The sequence below is a fragment of the Oryzias latipes genome, chromosome 15, assembly GCF_002234675.1.
Source record: "Oryzias latipes chromosome 15, ASM223467v1".
In the NCBI taxonomy this organism is placed as follows: domain Eukaryota; kingdom Metazoa; phylum Chordata; class Actinopteri; order Beloniformes; family Adrianichthyidae; genus Oryzias; species Oryzias latipes.
In genome coordinates, this window is record NC_019873.2 from 23,485,119 (window position 1) to 23,506,548 (window position 21,430).

The 21,430-nt window shown below is 40.2% G+C and overlaps 1 protein-coding gene across 1 annotated transcript; it reads right to left on the reverse strand.

Annotated features, from left to right (window-relative positions):
* Positions 1–126: 126 nt before the first annotated feature.
* Positions 127–20,882, reverse strand: LOC101167728 (anthrax toxin receptor 1). The gene is made up of 18 exons (XM_004077164.3): positions 20,587–20,882; positions 16,742–16,813; positions 16,595–16,666; positions 16,242–16,323; positions 15,506–15,536; positions 15,360–15,433; positions 14,556–14,624; positions 14,402–14,482; positions 14,218–14,278; positions 10,851–10,949; positions 10,027–10,096; positions 6,852–6,930; positions 6,539–6,634; positions 6,033–6,071; positions 5,806–5,904; positions 5,558–5,722; positions 5,344–5,424; positions 127–1,218 (listed from the first exon to the last, which is right to left on the reverse strand). The coding sequence occupies exons 1-18, from the start codon at positions 20,739–20,741 to the stop codon at positions 907–909; spliced, it is 1,737 nt and encodes a 578-aa protein (XP_004077212.1). The 5' UTR covers positions 20,742–20,882; the 3' UTR covers positions 127–906.
* Positions 20,883–21,430: the final 548 nt, after the last annotated feature.

The following is a 21,430-nucleotide window of genomic DNA, read 5'->3' on the forward strand; positions in this document are numbered from 1 at the left end:
CCAATTAACTAATTACTTCACTCTAAAAATATCTGCAGTGTGGTGTGATTGTAGGCTGATTTACAATATGAAATAGTGAAATTTATCATTTTTAATCTCCATAAAAGAATTTCTTATAGGGGAGGCTGAGAAAAAAAAAGAAAAACTTTATTGAAAACATAAAAGTTGTTAAAGAAATAATGCAAATGATCATTTCAGTCAGTAAAAAAAAGCTAAAAACAAGCCATGAAGATAGCACATTGTTAACAAAGTCTTGCATATTTGTCTGTGCAGAAAACCCGTCTACATGCCCCTGCCCCATAGAGTCTAAAAAACCCACCCCGCTTTAGGAAAAACTTAAGGGCCTGTGTTACAATAAATAAAAGTAATTAAAAAAACTGGCCTGCAGTTGCAACAAGGTCATTGTTTATTTATTAAAAAATTAGGGGAAAAAAGTTGCAGAAAATGTTTCTTTGGTTGAAAAAATTACGTTTACATAGAAAATGCTCAGTTGGTGATGACTAAAAGAAAAAAAAACAACAACATAGCTCTTACTGCCATTTATCTTTCCTTACATGCTGTGTTGGTCAAAATTACAAACAAAACTCTTCTATTTCCTGTTTACTTTCCCCAATCATGCAAAAATCTAGCATTTAGCAACACCAAATCCCTCAGAGGTTGGATTTCCAGAAATGATTGCACTTCCTCTCACCGTCTAGCTAGCCTACTTGACCTAATGCACAGTCCGGATAAAGCACCTGCATGGTTATTTCGTCTTTGGAGTGCTGTGCTCCATCAGAAACCACAGCGGATACATTTTGCTGTCCAGCAACAAGGCACAGGGGTGGTGGTGGTCAAGAAATGTCTTCTGTCTGAGTCTACACATTTTTGACGTAATGATTGTGCACTGCGTTTTCTCTTCTTTTTTTACAGCCTCGGTGGCGGTCGGGAGGGTGGGGGCCCTGGGGGTAAACGAGCTGGGGGTGTACACGGCGGAGGTCGCACCATGGGAGGGGGTGCTCGAGACGGAGGTGTTGCGATGGAAGGCAGGGCGGTGCGAGGTCCTCTGGATGGAGGCTTTGTCCGGGGGACAGAGACAGAGACCAAGGGTTGCTCTTCAGCTGGAGGAGGAGGAGGAGAAGGAGGAGTTGCTGAGGGAGAACGAGGCCTACGAGGAAGACTCTCATGCTTTGGAGAGGGTCCTTCATCTCTGATGCGCTGGAAGCGAATACAACGACCCTGGAGGACATATGAACAAGATGAAAACTGTACACAAAGAAGAGCCAGGAAAATGGTGGAGACCAAATTATTGTGAATCAGAAAATTGTTTAGTTTTTTGTACTTTTTAAGTTTTTGTGTATTTTTAACCCCTTGATACATGAATTCATGTCCAGCTAGGAAAAAAACAAAACAAATGTACTTGTGTTTTTGCTTTCAAGTAGATGCTAAACTTTGGAGCCAAAGTTGTTTGATGCATTTTTGTATCAATAGGCATCAAATCTTTCTAAATTCTTTTTGGGGGACTTTAAACACTGTCAGCTGTTTGCAAAAGAGGTTGCTGAAAGGTTTTCTATTTATATTAACATTGTTTGTGAATTTTTATTTTGTGAGGGAGCCTCCAGTGAATCTTTTGCACAAGACTTCAAAAAATCTAGCAGCGCCTCTTTTCATTGCAACAAAGTTCTAGGATAACAAAGTTTCTCTGTGTAATATCAATAAGCATTAAGCTATAGCAGACGAGATCATGCGTGTGAGCCTTTGCTCACTTTTGCAGACAAATGGATGAGTGTCTGGGTCCTCAGAGAGCCCACAGAGCTGCTTCTGTTATCTCCCCACATCTGCTCCACCACAGCCATAATGCAAGCAAAGACAGGTCCTGATAAATGTAGAACAGATAGTTGATGCCATAAATGTCCCTACAAATGTTCTCACTTGGTGTCAAATTTAGAAATAGGAACTGTTTTCCCTAAGAATATTTTCATATGTCATTTTCCTGCAGCATGGAGATCCTCAACCATATCCTGCTCAGTCAAAGCATGCAGAGACCCTTGGTGGTCTGATTATAACACCTTATTACACAGGGAGGCCCTAAAGTCACACAGGGGCCATTAAGAGGACCCCAGCAGTGGTAGCATTGTGACTGAAGGGGCCATTGTGTTTTTTGTGAGCACATATGAGGGGTGTGTAATTGATTGAAGGCAGCCCGGCCAGGGTGGGGTGGGGAGAGTGACGACTGGAGGGAAAAAAGCAAGTTTGCAAGCAGCATAACAGCAGCACAACACAACGGAGAGCATATGGACACAATGAGAGCGCAAGCTCATGAATATGAGTGTGTCTGTGTGTGTGTGACTGTAAGCATGCCTCAACCACAGCATATGGCCTGAATGAAGCCTCATGAATAACAGCTAAACTGGGGGGGGGTTAGGGGGTTGACTCCAAGTGTCCAAAAAAAAAAAAAAATCCAGCCTCCTGCAGAAGATGAGTAAGAGTTCAAAAATGTGTCACTTAAGACAGTCAGTCAGCTAGCTTGCATGTCTGTATTGCTAAAATATTTCACTGCCCCCCCCCCCCCCCCCCAAGGCGATTGTTTGATCTAAAACATCAAAAAAACGAAAGAAAAATCCTCAAATGCCTCCAGTATCTCTTTTCACATCACTCCTTAGTCTGTTTAGTTTTATCACACAGACACACACACATGCACATACACATGTCCAGAAATGGAGAGAGGAGCAACATCAAACGTGACAGCACAGCCTGTCACCTCACATGACATTACAGCACTTTACTCACACACACAAACGTCCACATGTGTGTTTCATAGCTGTAATTTCCCCTTACAGTCCAGCGTCTGACATTTGACTGAGATTGTCTGAAAAAGACCTACTCCGTTGTAAATCTTGTTTTTTTTTAAATATGTTCTTGTATTTTCAAATGATGGAGGACAAATATAAAGAAAATAAAGTTTAAAATTGCATTTCTCAGTATTTCTTTATTCAAATTGTTGTGAATCAGGAGCTGATGAAAAACTGCTGTTGGGAACAACAGTGCTACAATTGGTGCCTCACAAGCTGCAGCTACACCTGCTCCGCTCCATTCTGATGCATTCACCTGTAGACGACTAGAATCATGTACGTTTTGTTTTTTCCTCATCTGGCTCAAAACTGTACGGCTGGATAGCTGCAATATTGCTCTTCACTTTTGTTGAACTGGTAACGTTAGGTTGGGGGTGTGAGGAGCTGTAAGCTAAGGGGAGAGAGTGTAAACAAAGTGATGAAGGGACGCGAGGCCAGGCTTACTCTGCAACAATGGTTCGCCCACAACTAAGAATTAAATTTCTAATAAACTCCTGCCGCTCTGTAGAAACTATGTCCTAGAAAACGACGTTTTTTTTGTTGATTTTGGCTAAAAACAGCATAATCATAGTGGACTTTCAATGAGACTAAAATGGCAAAAGACGCAGTCGTCTGTGAAAACTTTAAGAATTAAGATATTTAATTAACATTAACACTTCCGACGTGGATATTTAGGTCTTAGATGATATACAATGTGATTGTTGATGTAATTTTCTGAAGCTGATGAAAGTTTGCTTGTCAGCAAAGAGCATAGAACCACAAATGTACACATTTAAATACAAAAATTAACTTAATGACGTGAAATTAACATATCAAAGTGTTCCAGAGGTTTTGGTCTTCTCTTATCTGCAAATAAAGGTGTAAATTTTTTTTAAATTATATATATTTTAGTTTCACCTTTCTGTCCAGCTATTTTGACGACTTTATTTTTAGATTTTAGTAACTATCTAAACCCTTAAAAGCAAAGAAACAGAGAGAGTTGAAGAAGGGGCAGCATCCCCTTTGCTGTCTGTGAGGACAGAGGGTTGATGTCTGGCCTGCGGTCCGGCCTGCAGCTGAATGACAGTGCCATCAGTGCTGTCAGACAAAGACAAGGAATCTCGTCTGTCACAATATGGCTTGTGGCCTTTCAACTCCCCGTTTGTTCGTGTGACACTCACTCAGGAGAGCTGACACACATGTGCATGCACACGAACATCGGGATGGGATGAAGTACAAAAAGGGGAAGGTGGCAAACCTGCACGCCCGTTGATGGCTGTTTGCAGAGGCAGTGATGTAGCAGTAATGAGAGAAGAAAGCGGTTTATCTCCATCTTATCTCCTGCCTATCAGGCCAGAGTGGGGAGTGTGACGACAGCAACTACCTTGCTGACCTTTCTGTGACCCGACTGTGCATTTTCTCCTCTAAACAACTAAAAAATATGGCGCAACTCCAGCACAGGAAGCTGTAAGAACGTATATCCGAGCCAGACTTTGTCCGATAACAGAAATCACATTCATCTTTTGTGTTTTACATGGTCATTAGCACCAGTTCTCCTCAGCAGCTCGCTTGGAAATAAAAGTGAACTCCTCCCGCCCCGTTTTTTCTCTTTCACGTGAAAAATAGCGTTTCATTTTCCTCAGTTAATGGCTCGTGAAGGGAGTTCTAGGGGTCATTACTGAATGGCCCGGAGAACCATAGTCTCACAGAAAACAGCTGACAAAGAGTCCAGAAACTTCTGCCCCTGACAGAATCCGATTTGTCCTGATTGCAAACCAAATCCAGGATGGAAGGAAGAAAACAGATCCAACTATGGATTGGTTAGCACTTTTAGACTCAATGTACAAGTAATATACATACTAGCCCTGTTATACATTGTAGATGAGTCGTCCCATTCAAAAGATGATGTGGAATCAGCTTTGTGGAGCCACAATGACCGTATTTATAACAGTGCAGATGTTTCGCCATGACAACCGGTGTGATGATAAAAACATGTCTCTTGGGGTTATGGGATGTGACTCACAGGGTCAAGGTTAGAAGACAGAGGACTGTGCTCACTTTTGTCTCACACATGGAGGGATAAAATAAAAAAAAGAAGTCACAATTGCTACATTTACAGAAAAAGAAATGTAAAATTTAAAAAGTTGGACTTAAAGACACCCAAACTGAAGTAAAACTAGTAATTTTTTGGAAGAGGGGATCGGTCCACTAAGCAAAAAGAGACTCCTTGTGTGCTAACAATTGGCTCCTTTTACAAGGAGAGTTCTATCAGTAGCTCTTTGACTCAACATGAATGTAAGTGTGTGTGCAGAAACTCTTAGCTGGGGTTTACACGCTGCTCTCCAACACATCCTTATGTACCAAGGCAGACACAGAAACTCACAATACAGACAGAAAATCCTTGTCTGTCATCTAACTTACAATTAAAAGCTCCTGGGTGTTGATTGTACACACAGCAATCCCTTCAATTGTATAGAATTTCAGGATTATGAGAGATTTCAGCAGATTAAATGAAATGCATTTGCAGCCTCACCTGATCTCCGGGCTGAGGTCTCATCAGGGATACCTGGTTGTAGCCTCTTCTGAACAGAGCCCACAGAGCATCTAATTTGCCCTAGGAATGTCACAAAAAACCCCAAATAGGTAAAAAAAATTACTGTAAAAGTAAAAAACATGCGCACACAGCAAAAATGGAATCTTAAGAAAGTCTAAATTTCCTTGTTTCGAGAAAATGTTCATATTCTCACTTTAATTGGCGAGTACCACGTCTTCTGCTGTGGGGGGCGGCGGTGCGGTTTTCGAGGTTTGGGTTCGTAGGGTTCGAACTCCTGCTCTGGCATCTTTACCACAGCATTTTTAGGTTTGTCCAGTTTGGCACCTTCTTCCGTTGAGCCTTTCTCCCCCCATCGCACCTTGGAGTTTCACATTGGAAATGCACTTCACGCTATATTTTTTACCTTTTGTACATGTTAAAGTTTCAAACGTGTAGTTTTACCTCCATGCGCTTAATGCCACCAACTCCTCTTCCCCCGTAATACGAGGCATCCACGGTGGGCCACCTCTTCCTCGGCATTCCATCATCTTCATCTGACTCCTACCAGAGGGAAATTTATCAAGACACAGATTGTTTTCTCTGACAGACATTTAAGAATCAAAATCTTGTTCTTAAATAGAATTCATTTTGTGGAAAATTTGGTATATTTTTGGTAACTTGTGACTCACGGGCTCTGGAGGCGGTGGTGGTGGAGGTTCCTTGATCACCTGTGCATAATAAGAAAAAAATCATGTTTTTGCTATTAACTTTATTATTTCATGTACAAACCAAGGAATGGTGAAACCTCAGTCAGAGAAACCAAAAGGTGGAGTGAGAGGAAAGAAAAGAAAATAATCCAAAAGACATACAAAAATAAAAGAAATATTGCAGTATTTTGATAGATCTCGTCAGTTTTAGGATTCATGTTGGATATTTGCTTAGGAGACTTAAAATAATCAGAAAAATAAGTCAGATAAAGAGTGAACAAGTGAGTGTTTTATTTCCAATTTGCATGTACAGTATGAACGTGATATTTGCACAGAACAATGATTATATTAATCACATCAGGGAAATTGAAGTCCAAATTGATAAAAACAAGTCAAAACCTTGGAAGAAGATTCAATTGTTTTCCAATAAAAGTTATTCCTTTTAAAAGTTAAAAATGGGACAATGGATGCGTATGAAGGAAACTTACCACGGTGCAGCAGAGAGGCCAGAACCACCACATCAGCAGAAGAGCCAACAGCAGGAACAAGACCAGCATTGATATTAGCACAATGGTGCCGTCAAACTACAATAAAGCAGACAGTAGAAGGATCAAAAATGCACTCAGATGAAAGAAAAACAGAGCTCAAGGCCTCCTCTGATGAAAAACCAACAAAGTAAGACAAGAAAAACAGAAAAAGTGTTTGGGGGGGGATTTGATCTAAAAAGGCAGCACACCAAAGAAAAATGTAAACGTGAACGTGTTGTTGAAACATTTCAACATGTCTTAATTCAGCACTCACGCATTCTGTAGTGGTGATGTGGACAGAACTGGTGATGTAGGTGAGGCCCTCGTTCATGCTCACCTGAAGGAAAATCACCCTGAAAAAAAAACAAAAAACAACAAAATCTCAGCTCATCACCTGGCGTGCAAAGCTGTGATACCGGAGCCAGTCTGCATGTGTGAACACATCGGCAGAGAAAGGAAAAGTTCATCCAGCTGTCAGTACACTCCTCTGCCCGCTTTAACCACACTTGCTGCCTTACAGGCACGCACATTTGCTGACAAAGACAAGAAAGCAGCATGAAAAGGTCAAGACGCTCTCCACCCAAAGAAGGAATCTTGGCTTGGGTTAATCCCAGACTTCAATCATGGAAACATCAGAGGGATTAAATGACCTCTTATGCTCTTGATTTTATTGCTGATTTAAGTACTTTGAGAAAAGAAGGTGAGGGGGAAATGACTTGAAAAACTTTATTTGATTGAATTAAAACTGAATGCAGAAATGAGATTATTCAGGAATTATATTTATATTTAGGAAATATAAACAAGGCGTGTATATTTCTCAGCTGTGCTTTTCGTTCAGGAAAGAAAGGAGAAAAAGGTTTCTTGTTCTTCTGGGTTTAGAGCTACAGAGACAAGGGGGTTATTGAGCTGTAGGTTAAGACTTGAGGAGGGGCGGCAAGACAGAGGTCAATGCAGGGGTGGTGGGAGGGCAAAAAGGAAATGAAGTTTATGGGGGGGATGGGCACAAGGAGGGCTTTTCCTGTTTTACATCCCCTCTGCAGCGTCCCAACTCTCCTTATTTCCTCCAGCGCTGATTATCATTTCAGCACCTCCATCACAAGTGTGGCTCGTTTTCTCCCACCTGGAATAAGGAAGCTGCCGTTTCCTCCTTTTCTTGTCGATCACATGGTCGGCTCAGCTTACAGGCAGGCAGGAGACACGATGCTATCAGCACCGTGCTGACGGAGAAATCTCACCCCCTATCAATCACTATTGTGCCCACCATTGCCTTGCTTGCCTCATGTGTGCCTTTGTGACTGTGGAGGGAGGAGCTGCATCCAGAAGGTGCAGTCAACACAGATTTGTCTGATAGCTGCATCAGTGACTTCATTGTATTTGACAAAGAAACTTGAGAAAGAGGAGTGACGTTTTTCTTGTATAAAGTTTAAAAACCCACTGTTAAAAACCGTGTTTTTGTTTTTTTTAAACATATATAAAAGGACATATATAAAGAAAATTAAGATTAAAACTGCATGTTTTTTATTTAAATCCTTGTAAATCAGGAGCAGATGAAAAAATGCAGTTTGAAAAAGGGCGTATTTGTGATGAATTGTGCAGAGGCCTCCAAACTGTACGGCTGGATAGCTCCAATATTGCTCGCAATTTTTGTAAGTAACCAACCTAACAAGTAAGGTTAGGTTGGAGTATGAGAGGCTGTAAACTAGTAGGAGAGAGTGAAAAGATGGATGGTGGGAAGTGGGGCTGGGATTACTCCGCATCAATGGTCCTGCCCACAACTCAGAGGGGAATTTCTGATGAACCCCTAAATACAAAAACGAAACGTTTCAGAAAACCAAATCATGATTACAAAAAACGCTGGAAACTGTTTTATGATGGATCAAAAATGATTTGAGTGAGACTTTAGAAGTTTCCAGATTTTAAATGGATTTTTTTTACACTGCGTGTCTTATTTATCAAATGGGTAACAGTTTAACACATTTTAAGGAAAAAAAATCAGTTCAGTGTCTGCAACACCCTTTGCTTTTTTTTGCAATGAAACTTTTAATTAGCAGCTGGAAAATTCAAAATAATCAAATAATAACTAGTACTTCAGAAGGTGTGGGAGGGAACCCGAGACTTCCCAGAATTGTATTTTCACATCTAAAAGTCATCAGCCAGCTGTTGGCCTTCTTTCTGAGCCCTTCAGCCGTTCACAGCTGACTTCCTCTGAAGCGTCTCTCGGGGAGTCAGCAGTCCTGACTGCTGTGAACGGCCTCCTTCAGGCTTCACTGCAGTGTGTAATGATGCTGCCTGTGTAGCTGTCGCAACAAAACAAGAAAAGGAAAGGATACCTCTGTTTCATATTTTATTAAAGATGTGTTTTATGCTTGTGTGGACTTTAACAGGGTTTATGTGACCGCTAACTCTGGTTAGAAGGATGTTCTTTCAGTTTATGATGTTGTTTTCCTACATTTCTTATGATAAGAATAAGATATAAAACATTCTTTTTAGTTTGATTGCTAAAATTTTTTACTGTTCAAGCAAAAAACTGAAATGTTAAAATGTGTTGTATTTTCATTTGTCCGTTTTTGTCTGTGGTTTCACTTTCTATAAAGGGATGTTAATGATGAGTTGATGTAATATCAAATCTCTGGAGGATCCTAACTATGCTTTGCTCAACAAAGCAACATCTCTGAGGCCTTAAATCATAAAAAAGACCGCCTTTCTGCTAAGTTGTAACTCATAGCCACAATTTGTTTAGTGCAGTTTAAGTTAAATACAATCTGCAGCCACAATGAATAAAAATATGAACTTCCTCTCCATCTCTGAGCAGTAATTTCCAATCAATGAGAGGCATTTTCCCGGCATAAAAGGCAGGCTGAAACCACTGTAGAAATCTGAGTGACAGAAACAAGACAGATAAGGACTGGGAGGTGTCTGAAGCCACAGGCTTGAATGTATAATTATGCACCAAACTGCGGGCAGGAGGGCTGTGAAGGCGACTGGCCTCACTCCTCCTTAAGCTCAGCCAAAAGCATCACTCTTGCCTTGCCCACAAGAAGACTCTGTGCTGAATCACCAGGAGCAAAGCGAGAGGCCCTTGGAGGGATCCTTACACTGCCCCACTGTCTGAAATCACACTTTCGCTCTCCGAGATCAGAAACATCCCACACACAAACACGTGTGCAGTTGTGCAGGCCTCCTGAGCTGACTTTCATTGAGTTATGTTCCTGTTGTCCCTTCATGATTGGTGTCTGGCTTCGTTAGCTGTGACAAACACTGATTGATCACAGACACACAATGACTTTGGCCCTAATTTGTTCAAGGACAGTCGCCTTCTGTGTCCCCACAAAACTTGAGTGCAGCTGCCGAATATCTGTGTTACCGACTGTTTTGGAGACTGGAGCCGCAGCTGAGACTCAATCTGGCATTCGAACTTGGAGAGAGACACAAAAGGGGAGGGAACTGACCTTCCAACTTCCTCTATGACAGGAGCCGGACACAGCAGGTAGGTATCCTCAATCCCAGCTGGTCTTTCATCTGCACAGAAAAACACAAAACTTCTTACTGTCAAAAATGTTCTGTAACAAACTAATTTTCTATAAAAATGAACACAAAAAGTGATAGAACTAGAGATTGGTAGATTGCTGTTCTTTGTTCAATCTGTCAATCTGCTTATAATGACCAATAGCTCTGAGGTTCTGGTACCCTAAGGTACAGTGGCCCTGAAGTGCAAATCATAGCAACCAATTAATTAACGCAAAAACATATTAAAGATCACAATTAAAAAAGCTAAACAAATATTAAAATGACTTTTAATATATATATACTATAAAAACACTGGGAAGGCTTTGAAAATAGATCAAAAGAAGATTGGAGTGTGACATTAAACTGACGGCCGGGGTCAATTGTCAATGTAAGAGTTGGGCTGCAAAGTGGGCATTCCAAAAAATACGAAGACCTGCAAAAAAGGCCAGCCATGACTCTGTCACGCCTATTTGTGCTGGTGTCACCAACACTTATAGTGTTATACACTCATAGTGTGGAGTCCACTTCTCCCTTTTTTGTGATGATTCCAAATTTTGCCTATGGTAGTTTTATTTCAAAAGTGTGAAGAAGACGTAGAGAATTTTATACCCTGATTGCTCCATCCAGCATAGTAAATCTTTGGTGGAGGCAGTGTGATGGTAAGGGATGAAAACAATCAACCAAACATGAGTTTCCTAACATTTAGTTTTATGTTCACATATAATTATTTTTGGTGCAAATGTGCAGACTGACTCACACAACTTACCCACAGAGTGTGTATCATTGAGTTTGAAGCTGCAGAGGACCTTGTTGATGTTTCTAGCATGAAGAAAACCATTCCCTCTAACCACCACCTGGAAACTCTCTGTAAAAACAGCACACATCATAATCAAAAATCATTTAAACAAGTTCACTAAAGGTAAAACGCACATTTTTATCCCAATGACTTTAAATTAGGAACATTGATTTTTTATTCCAGCTAAATTTGGAGATAGATTTCCCGAAGTTGTGCTAAGAGCCGGGAGCCTTTCCGTTACTCTCTGATGTGCTCAACTAGAGCAGTAGAAACTCATGCATGCCTCATTACTGCTTGTTTATATCTGTGTGTTTGTGCGCGTATGTGTGGAAAGGCCATATTATGCTTCAATGGTGCTAATACTAAAAGTGCTGCTATTCACAAATATCTCAGACAGTAGCCAGAAGGAGATTGTGCATGTGTGTGTCTTTGACCTTTAGGCTCCCCAAGGCACTGTTAAAGTGCACTGACAGAGGCTTGCCAGCATATGCTGGGGTGTCTATGTGGCTGCTACCTAGCATATGCTAAAGAGCCTTTTTTTTTAAACCCACACTTGGTTAAAAAAAAATGGCTGCGAGGCTGTCAACGGCACAGCACTGTCAAAGTAGGTCTGACCTTACCTGTGGCACCGATGTGTGGCATTAAAAATTGTGTGCCTTCATCTAAACTGGTGTGAGTGGAAGCACCCACACAAAATATGATTGTGTGTCTTTAAGTGTAAGAGCTCCAGCACCATCGTGGCAAAGGTTTTTCCAATATTTTTTAACAAATTAAAGCTCAGATTAGTGAATACAAGCATTTTGGGGTGACGGCGTGTAAATTATGAGGTTTTTATTAAAGGGTCAGACAAGTTGCTTTGGAAGCAGATATTAAAAGACCCACTTCCCAAGTGCTCATAACATGTTCTTGTAGCCATTTTCTGATGCTGTTTAAAAAACTGTGTATTTGTGACTTGTAAAATACACAGGGTGGGCCACAACCAACCTTCTCCACTCTGCATTCACTTGCAGACAAGTAGATCCATGTACGTTTTTGTTTTCCTCGTCCGAGCTGGAATCTGGCTCAAAACTGGACGGTTCAAATGTTGCTCAACATTTTTGTTGCACTGATTATCTAAGGTTAGGGGTGTGAGGGGTTGTGAGCTCGCAAAAGAAAATGTAAACAGAGAGCTCTCAGCAGTGCAGATGGGAAGAGGGTTGCTCCGCACCAATGGTCTCACAACTTAAAGGCAGATTCCTAAAGAAATACAGCTGCTCTGCAAAAACTATGTCCTAAAAATGGCAAAACCATATTAAAAAAAAACACTGGGAGCCAAATATGATCAGAGTGGGACTTAAAAAAAAGAGAACAGGGTGTTAGAAGAAAAACACTAGCAAGGATGAAGGATAAAAAAATGGTGCTCTTGTTGGTGCGAAAACACTAATGTTTTGTCCACTTTGTAGAGAGATGAATCATTATTTTCTGGCGTTCATCATTGTGAATTACAGCTGCTGGCTTGAGAGCAGTGAGGCTACACAGCTTGCTTTCCTAATTAATACCTTTAAAAAAGATCTCTAAGAAGGATGGGTTCTGTTGATTGGCTTAGCTCATTTGTGTAATAAACAACTGTAATTATAAAATGTGTACCGCAATCATGACTCAAACTTGACGAACTGAGATTTGGCAATTACCGTATACAGTCTTTATTGATTGTACGGTTGGACAAAAGTCATGTTCAGATACACTGAAGTGCAGCTGAAAGGTCAATGCTGTCAAACAACGGGTGGGCAGGGACTGGTGGTGCAATACTCTGCCACACTGCTGCCCTCTCACACATCTACACCTGAATATCTGACAAGGATGGCTTGTATTAATCAGTGTCTGTGTGTTGCTACACATGTGCATGGGCATGTTTGCGTGCGCACAGAATGTGGTGGGCTTGTCCAAACGGAGGTCCCTCAATCACGTTAGTGCGACAGGACAGTGAAAGGCAGGGAGGGGCAACAGAGGAAGAGACAACAGGGAGAAAAGGGTCAGACTTTAATGAAAGCAGCAATCTTTCCTGTCATGTTAAATCTGAGCCTTAACTCTTCGCATTCTCTGTGTGTGCGTGTGCGTTTTGGGCAGGGGGTGCGGCGCTGTCATGTCCAATAGTGTGGCCCAACGTTTACTGTCCGGTCTGATGGCCTGTTTGCAGGCAGCCCGGTCTGGTCACTTCACATCAGCGTGAGGGATTCAAGTGCTTGAAGACGTGTGTACGCTAGCAGACTAAAGAGCATCTAAATGTGTTTGTTGGTTCAAAACATGTTCGATATGCTTTTTGACTACATGCAGAAGCAAAAGGAAAGGAAGGTGTCGACATATATTAGCAGCATGACAGTGTTGTTTGGTGCATAAATGCAGAAACTGATGTGTGTAGAAGAAGACCTTATAACGTTTTTCTGCTCTTGTTTCGTTTATTTTAAAATAAACAGATGCAACCTATTTCTCCACAGTGCTATGCAAACACATAAAATCATAAAACACTTACATTGAAAAGACTAAGTGAGTTCAATTTTCACTAATTAGGCCAGAATACGGACTTGCTACAAGCAGGACCCCTTGGTTTCTTAGTTCACTGACCATCAGGCAATTCATCAATCGAATAATAAATGAGGCTGTTGGAGGATATTTGGTCACATGTCGAGTGACACATACCCAGACTCTGGCACCAAACCAGAAACTGTAATTATCTCTGGGGGATAGTGGTCATTTGTCAAATTATCTTACTTGATTTTTTTTTTTTCCTTTAAGGGCAAAAAGTTGCCTCCTTTTCCTCCTCTCACCAACTTCACTATCCTTTTTCTTGCCCTTCATATCCAATAAGGGATGCTAATCTCCATTAGCTGTCCTGGTAGCCAGCCTGCAAATGCACTCTCTTAAGTGAGCCTTAATAGGGTCATGTCAAAGCGCATTCATCCAGTGGGTACTCATAAAGGCTTTCTCAGCATTACTCTGCTCCACACTTCCTAAAACCACAGTGAAGAAGCAAAGGAACTGGACATGGATGAAGAGGATGAGCTTTAAACAATCAAAAACAGCTATTTAGCATACCCAATGTGGCAAACTAGGCCAGGGAAGCAGCCATGCTTAAAGATTCATGGCTAATTCCTCTGACCAACACCCCCCCATCTCCCCTTTCTTTTGCACACACGCTGAGCCGAAGCGGCCAAACTAATTTCCCCCGGCCGTGAGTGACAATACGCTCTCTGTCACTCCACGGTCACAAGCGTCCATGCGATTACTCAACCTCGTGTTACACCGCTGAGCCTTCAGATAACTGACACGATCACACGCCATCACAAAACTCCTTCCTTACCTCCCGCACACACGCTGGATGGCTCAGCTGCCAGAATCTCAATGCAAGACTTCTTGATGATCTGAAAACCACAAATAAAAAAATAAAAATAACAGCAATGACATAATTTACCAATTAAATATGACTGTGTAGATCTCCCTGTGTGGGCATTTCTATATGACATACATGTACGTGTGGGCCATACCGAGTCAATGATTCCCCTGAGTGCTTGGAAACCACCCCATACAGGAAACACATGCTCCATACTGTCGGCAATAGTTGCAAGCTGGAAAGACATGGAATGGAGATAAACGTATGCATTTCATTTTGACCCTGTGCAGAATTTTATCTCATTTTACCTGAGTCTGGTTGAATTCTTTGACCCCAACACAATAAACGGTGGCCCCCATTGACCTGGCTCTCTGTCCCTTTTAAAATTTGTAAATTAGTGAAATGTTTCAAGAAATCAGGGCATTTAAAAAAATAAAAAATCCAACTGCAACAATTAAACCAGTACAACAGCTCCTTTGGTTTATGATGTATATTAGAAATTGCTGAAATAATAATAAAAACAACTAAATACATTATTGGGCTCAAATAACTTGCAAACAGGAGAAATTGTCTATTTTAAACACCATGTGTCGCTAATTTGCAAAATTTAATTTATTCCAGGGCGTCACTTAATTCAGCATCACCGTAAATGGTAAAAACACTGAAGAATATATATATATATATATATATATATATATATATATATATATATATATATATATATATATATATATATATATATATATATATATATATATATATATATATATATATATATATATATATATATATATATATATATATATATATATATATATATATATAATTGGAAAGAAATTCAAGCACTTGAAGAGGTTAAATATTTGAGATAATAATTTTTGCATTTTGAAAGTTGCAGCTTTGTTGCTAAGAAAAGCACAACTGTTGTGTACTCAGTAAACCTTAAAACTCATAACTTCCTCATTTGAGGTTTTAGCTTGAGAACGATAAAATCATCTATAATGATTATTCTCCAATTATGATGCCTTGTTTGAATTTTTTTAAACAAATCCCTGAAATAAAACGCATTTATGCTATATGAGGGTCCCTCTGACCCCCACATCACATTTTACCTCTCGCTGCGCTGTGTCAAACTGCCACAGATTCAGTTCCCCATCAGTCAGCGCGATTATAACACTGGCAGTTCCTACACAGGGCAAATTCATTTATCACTTCTTTAAACACAAAACAGAACATATTAAGTTTAGACAGAGCGTACCTTGCTTCTCTCGATATATCTGTGCATTGGCCTGCAGGAGAAAAGTAAACCTGAGTCAAGTTTTAACAACAACAACAACAACAACAAAAAAATACCCAGCAAGTTTACATTTGATTTCAAAACCTAATTTAAAAGTTATAGATGAGCATCTCTGCAGTAGCTTCCACCAGCCTCAACGTTAAACTCCTATTGGTTTAAACATCTGCAAAGTTAAACATACACTTTTATTCCTTTATTAGATGTCTTCAATGGGGAAGCAACAATTGGGTTTAAAGGTGTAACATACAGTTTGGTTTTAATTGTAGCATCCCTCGTCTTCACTGTGTAAAACACTTGGATTTTGCAAAATTCTAAGCTTGGAGTCTTCAAAATGGAATAATCCGCTGTGAATTTTGACCGCTCAGAGCAGAAATCCGTCATTTAGGATTCAGAAAGTGTTCCTGTTTCAAATATGATTTTTGTAAGTGTTGCTTAATTTATGAGTTTGTAAATAAGCATATTCTGGACTCTTTAAGTGATTTAGGTGGGGTTATTTCTGCAAGCAAGTAACTTACTGAAGCACTTAAGCTATAACTTAAAAAAAAGCAGCAAGCCGTTCATGATCGGGGGCACTTCACTTAGCAAACTAATTGGCCCTGGTTTTGCCTGCCAAACTCAATTAATCCTCAACACATATTTCTGTAAAAACTGTTTAAAGTCTATGAAAGAGATTTATGTGCTTTAAAGGCAATCTTACCATCTCAAGTCCTAAGTTCATGTAAGTGTCTCCTCCTGGGACAACTTTGTCCAAAGCCCTTAAGCCCTCAGTTATGGCCTCCCTTTAAGGCAAACAGACAATTCCTCATACATAAAAAAGCAGAAAGACTGTCCTTTTGAGAAAAAGAAATAGAGTTTAGTGTGAAACATTTTTGGCAGTATTAATGTTTGTGTAAGCCAACATTTGTGGAATGAGCTTTGTGCTTAAAAGCTGCTTACGGTATATTTTGTGAAATTTGCAAATTATAGTTAAAATATAAAGAAAAAAAAACAGAAATGTGGGTAACTCTACATAGTCGAGACATGTGAACTGAATGGAGTCACCGCTGTTACCTGTTCTCTGTCAGTGGCATGATGACCTTTCCTTGGGTGGAGAAGACTATAAAAGACATCCTCAGCATGGGGCTGCAAACACAAGTTTTGTTTCACATGAGCACCGGCACGAGCAAAACATAAACACGGCAGATGATCTTCCTGTACCTGATGAACTTTTCTGCCAACTGCTTCACAAACAAGTAAATCTCCTTCCAGTGATATTTCACACTTCCAGATCTGAAAAAAGAAAGAAAATGTTTCATTTTGAAATTATTTTGCAGACTTAAAGAATTTCTCATTCGAATTTAATCATAAGCTTCTAATTTCACAACAATGACATATTTTTCAGGAAAACAGAAAAATGTAACATCTCTGATAGATAAGTCACATTCCATTACGTTCCATTGTAATCTGTCAGATGTGAGCTGCTGTAGCTGCTCCGTGCTGCTGCTTACATGACAGTCCTTAATGAAACGTAGTCCCATGGGGCTGTTAATGGAGGCTAATTGCTGCTGGGCCAGAGGGTGGAGGTTATACACGGACAGATGTAGCAGTCTGCCTCTAGCAGCGACACTGTAGCAAGCAGCTGGACCATGCATATGCGAGATGTGCTGACTGTGAGGGGGAACAGATGGTCCCACCGCACACGGCCAACTCGACAACAGGTCGGGTGCCCATAAGAGTGACCCACAAACAACAGAGAGACCCATAACTTAACGCTCAGTCGGGAGAAATGTGTCTAAAGGATGCAATCAGCTCACAAAACCAAAGTCTGAAAGAACAGGGCTGACAGCTAAATGGAAAATCGGAGCGGTCAGACTCATTATGGCTCTTCAAAGGTGCTTCCTGTTCCACTTATGCTCTTCTCTTGAAGACATAACAGTCCTGTTCCATGATGACTACAATATTTTTTTAAATCTCAAGTCTGAACCTCTGTGTTGATGAATCAAACCCAGCTTCCTTAAAAAAAAAAAAAGCAATAATGTTTCAGTTTGGACCACCCGTTTAGAAAAGAATCCGTTTTGCAATTATCATCCTTTTCCTGTAAATATTTAGGAAAGGATTTGAAAACTCCCAAGATATTACATGTTTGGTAAATTACTGTACTAAAAAAAAAAGAAAATCTTAATGACCAATTCCAATGAAAATTGTGTTTTTGGTGTTTTTACCATGTTCCTTTAGCATTTTTCTCATCTATAAAGAAAGTTAAAATTAAACTTCTTTACTCAAAATGTTGGAGCAGACCAAAGGAGCAGACCAAAAAAAAAATTGTTTGGAAAAAGCTTGTAGAAGTGAAGTAGGTGCTACAGTAGGCAGACCATAATCTCTCTGCTCTAATCCATTCCGATGCATCCACTTGCAGACAAATCAATCCATGTACATCTTTGTTTTTAGTCGTCTGAGCTGGAATCTGGCTAAGAACTGTACGGCTGGAAAGCCCCAATATTGCTCGCTTTTTTTAATGTTAGGCTGGGGGTGTGAGGGACTTTAAGCTAGCGGGAGAGAGTGTGATGGATGTTGGGAAGTGGGGATGGGTCACAACAGAGAGGCAAATTAGTGATGAATTACTGCTGCTCTGCAGAAACTACTGTACATCCTATGACACAGATTTTTAATTTAAAACAAAATGTCTTAGTTTCTGGCTGGGAAGGAAAAATCTTACCAAGATTTTTTTTTAAAAAGCAAAATAATCTTAGTATATGAAAATGTGTCTGAGTAACTTGAATTTTTCTCTTAAAATGATAATTGACCATTTTTCTTACCCCACTGGCAGATTTATTGCCTTATTCAAAGTACATTTTTCAATTATAGTTACCTAGTAATATTTTAACGTTTTTCTAGGAGGCCTGCTTTTGCAGTGTGATGACACAAAGATGTCATAAAAATAGCTGTAATGGTTCTAAATCAGTAGGATTTATTACCAACAGATGCAGACAAAATGTCCCCAAAGTAGAGAAAAACCCTTTGTAAATGAATCCGTAGGCAACAAGCTGGAGAAAAAAAAATGCACGCTTGCATGAAGTGTGAAGTGCAAAAGGTGAGCAATCCAGAACATTTCAACATTTAATATTGTATTTCTGCTAGAGAGCACTAGCATTTAACTCAGTTTGCTTTATAATTGTTTTTCTGATGTAGCTAAAGCCAAAAATGTGAATTAGTTTAATACTGGAGAGGTTGAGTCTAACTAAGACGTGCAACAACATCCCCAAAACACAGTTTGGCTCTGCTCTCTGTCACAGAAATATTAGATTAGGTCACTGGTTGGCATTTAGGAGCTACAAAAACAGCCAGTGAGACAGTCCAGGGAGAAAGATCAGCTGCTTCCTGAAGGCCTGCTGAAGCTTGCAGGTCCAGACAGTCAGACAAGCAGAGGCTATGCATGGCGTGCCACAATCCCCAGGCTCTGAGTACACTTTTTGAAGCAAAGGGTAAAGACTGAAGAGTGGCTGACAGATGCTGATGTGAACATCTGAAAGATCATCACAAATGTTGGGAACAAAGTTAAATGCCACTTGATGTGTTTGGAGTTCGGAACATTCAACTGTTACACATTATGCAGGGGATGAGGGTGAAAAAAGCCTCTCTGAATGATACGCACAGAGATGATCACAAATTACAGGACCCTTTTGATAGCTGGATCAAATTGTTAGTCCTTTACAAAAAAAAAAAAGGTTCTCTTCTCCTTATGTTTCTGAGGTGGGAATCAAACCTGGGATATTCCAATATTGGTTGTCCACTCTGTATGTGCACCAAAGCTGTCCCCTGAATATTTTACGACCTACTCCAATAAAAATGGAGTTTTTAACATATTTTTGTGGCATTGTTCTAATGAGGACATATTTTAAGAAAATGATGCTTAAGACTGAATTTCTGCGAGTTTCTTTATCCTAATGGTTGTGAATCAGGAACAGATGAAGAACTGCTGCTGGGAAAAGCTTGTAGGTGTTATGTAGAACCTACAACGGTGAGCCATAAGCTCCTATGCGACTTTTTCCACCTTTGTTGAGTTAAAATGGTTGTTTATATAAAATTAGTATTTTATAATCAAAGAAAGTTGGTATGGGTATTAAAAATGTTTAGAATTTTATAAAACAATGTCAAATTGGTAATCATTACAATATTTTACCAGTGGTTCCTTGAAGGCACTGCTTCCAGGTAGACCCGAGTTTGTTTATGGAATTTGCAGTCTAAGGAAACAAACCAGAATGGACCAGTGTAAAACCATTCTTGGATCAGAGTAAAAGATTCTTTTGTTTTGGTTTAAAAAAAAAGGGGGTCCACGAAAAGTGTTTTTTGCACTTTTCATTTAAATTTGATCAAGTGTCAGAGCAAAATATCACAATATTTGCTGTTTGAACTGTTAAAACAGATCTCTATTTTGATACATTGGTTTTATTTTATTTACATTTATTTTGTAAGTGGACATATTTTAAGATTAAAATTTAGCCAGAGTCAAATGTACGTGGCCTGTGGTTCCTGCCAGTCCAGCCCAGCATCAGGTCATGCGTAAAAGGACTCGGGAGGAGCAGTGAGTGGACCAGGCAGCTTGTGCAGCAGTGTCCGCCGGCGTCATCAGCCTGAAACCCAATCCCTCCACACAGCTCGCCCTGCCCACATCCCGTGGGTAAATCTCAGCTCCCCTGGCTCCACATTTTAAAGAGGATTTAAGGCAAAACAAGTTCTAATGTTCGTATATTCCCCTTCTCTGAAACGGAGTTTGGATTTCAGATCACAACATTGTTGATTGTGATTCTGTGGGAAGTCAAGCTAACCGGGTTTACATGGGAAATGTTTCACAAATAAAATGTAATGATACACTATAAAATCAGAGTTTCGACTCAAAAAGCGTAGCAGTAGTTTTCTTCCTGAAGACAGCAAGGACACCACAGGAAAAGAAGAAGCTGATGCACTCTCTCTCCGCGTTTCAAAAAAGAAAGTGCTTCTGTTGTTGCATGGCAATGGGCAGCGACCAGAAAGTAACAAAGCCATAAATAATCCCGAAGACTCACTTGTCCAGAACAAAATAGAGGTCGAATGCACCCTGACAGGACCTCTCCTCCTCCTCCTGTTGATCCCCCTGCGGCTCTCCTTCCACCGAGACGCCGAGAAATAAAAGTCCAAGTGAAGCCAGAGCGAGCAGAACGCAAGCCTGCGTCCACGCCATCTTTCCCGGTTTCTCCGTGCTGCTCTTAGACCGAGTGCGCAGCTGAAGATCTCTGCATTTCTCTTCGGCTGTCTGCTTTTCAGCAAACTGCGTTTGGAAAGTTTGTTTCCAGGTGTGGATCCCTCTCCGACTGAGTGCGCTCAGCCGTCTTCCGCCTGAGCTGGGCTCTCCAAAGCCGTTCCTTTCCTTTCCTTCCCTTTCCACCGGGGCGAAGGGGGAAAAAAAGCTTGGGAGCAGGGTGAAGGATGAAGAAGAGCGACACCCGATGAGATGTTAAACACAAGGAAAAAAACTGACCTCATTTATGAAACATTTGGATCATGAAATCTGAAGCGAGAGGCAGCCAAATAAATGCACTCATTTAGAAAAAGAGAAAAAACAAAGTGCATTTCTATAATCAGGCTTTAGGAGCCTCTTAAAATTGACAACAATGGACATAACAGTTTATTTTAACAAGTTTTTGTTTTGTAAAGTGGATTTTATAAGTAAACTTTAATTATTTTGCAAAATGATAATTTTTAAGGTTTTCGTTGGGTTTTGGATTCTGCATCACTTAATCCTCAAACAAATCCCAGAAGAGTTAGGACTTCATTGTTCCTGGGAAAGAAGCCATCTGAGGAGGAAAACATCTAAAGAAATTAAATAAACTGTCTTAATTTCCGGAGTATTTCCACTTTTTTCACTTTCAA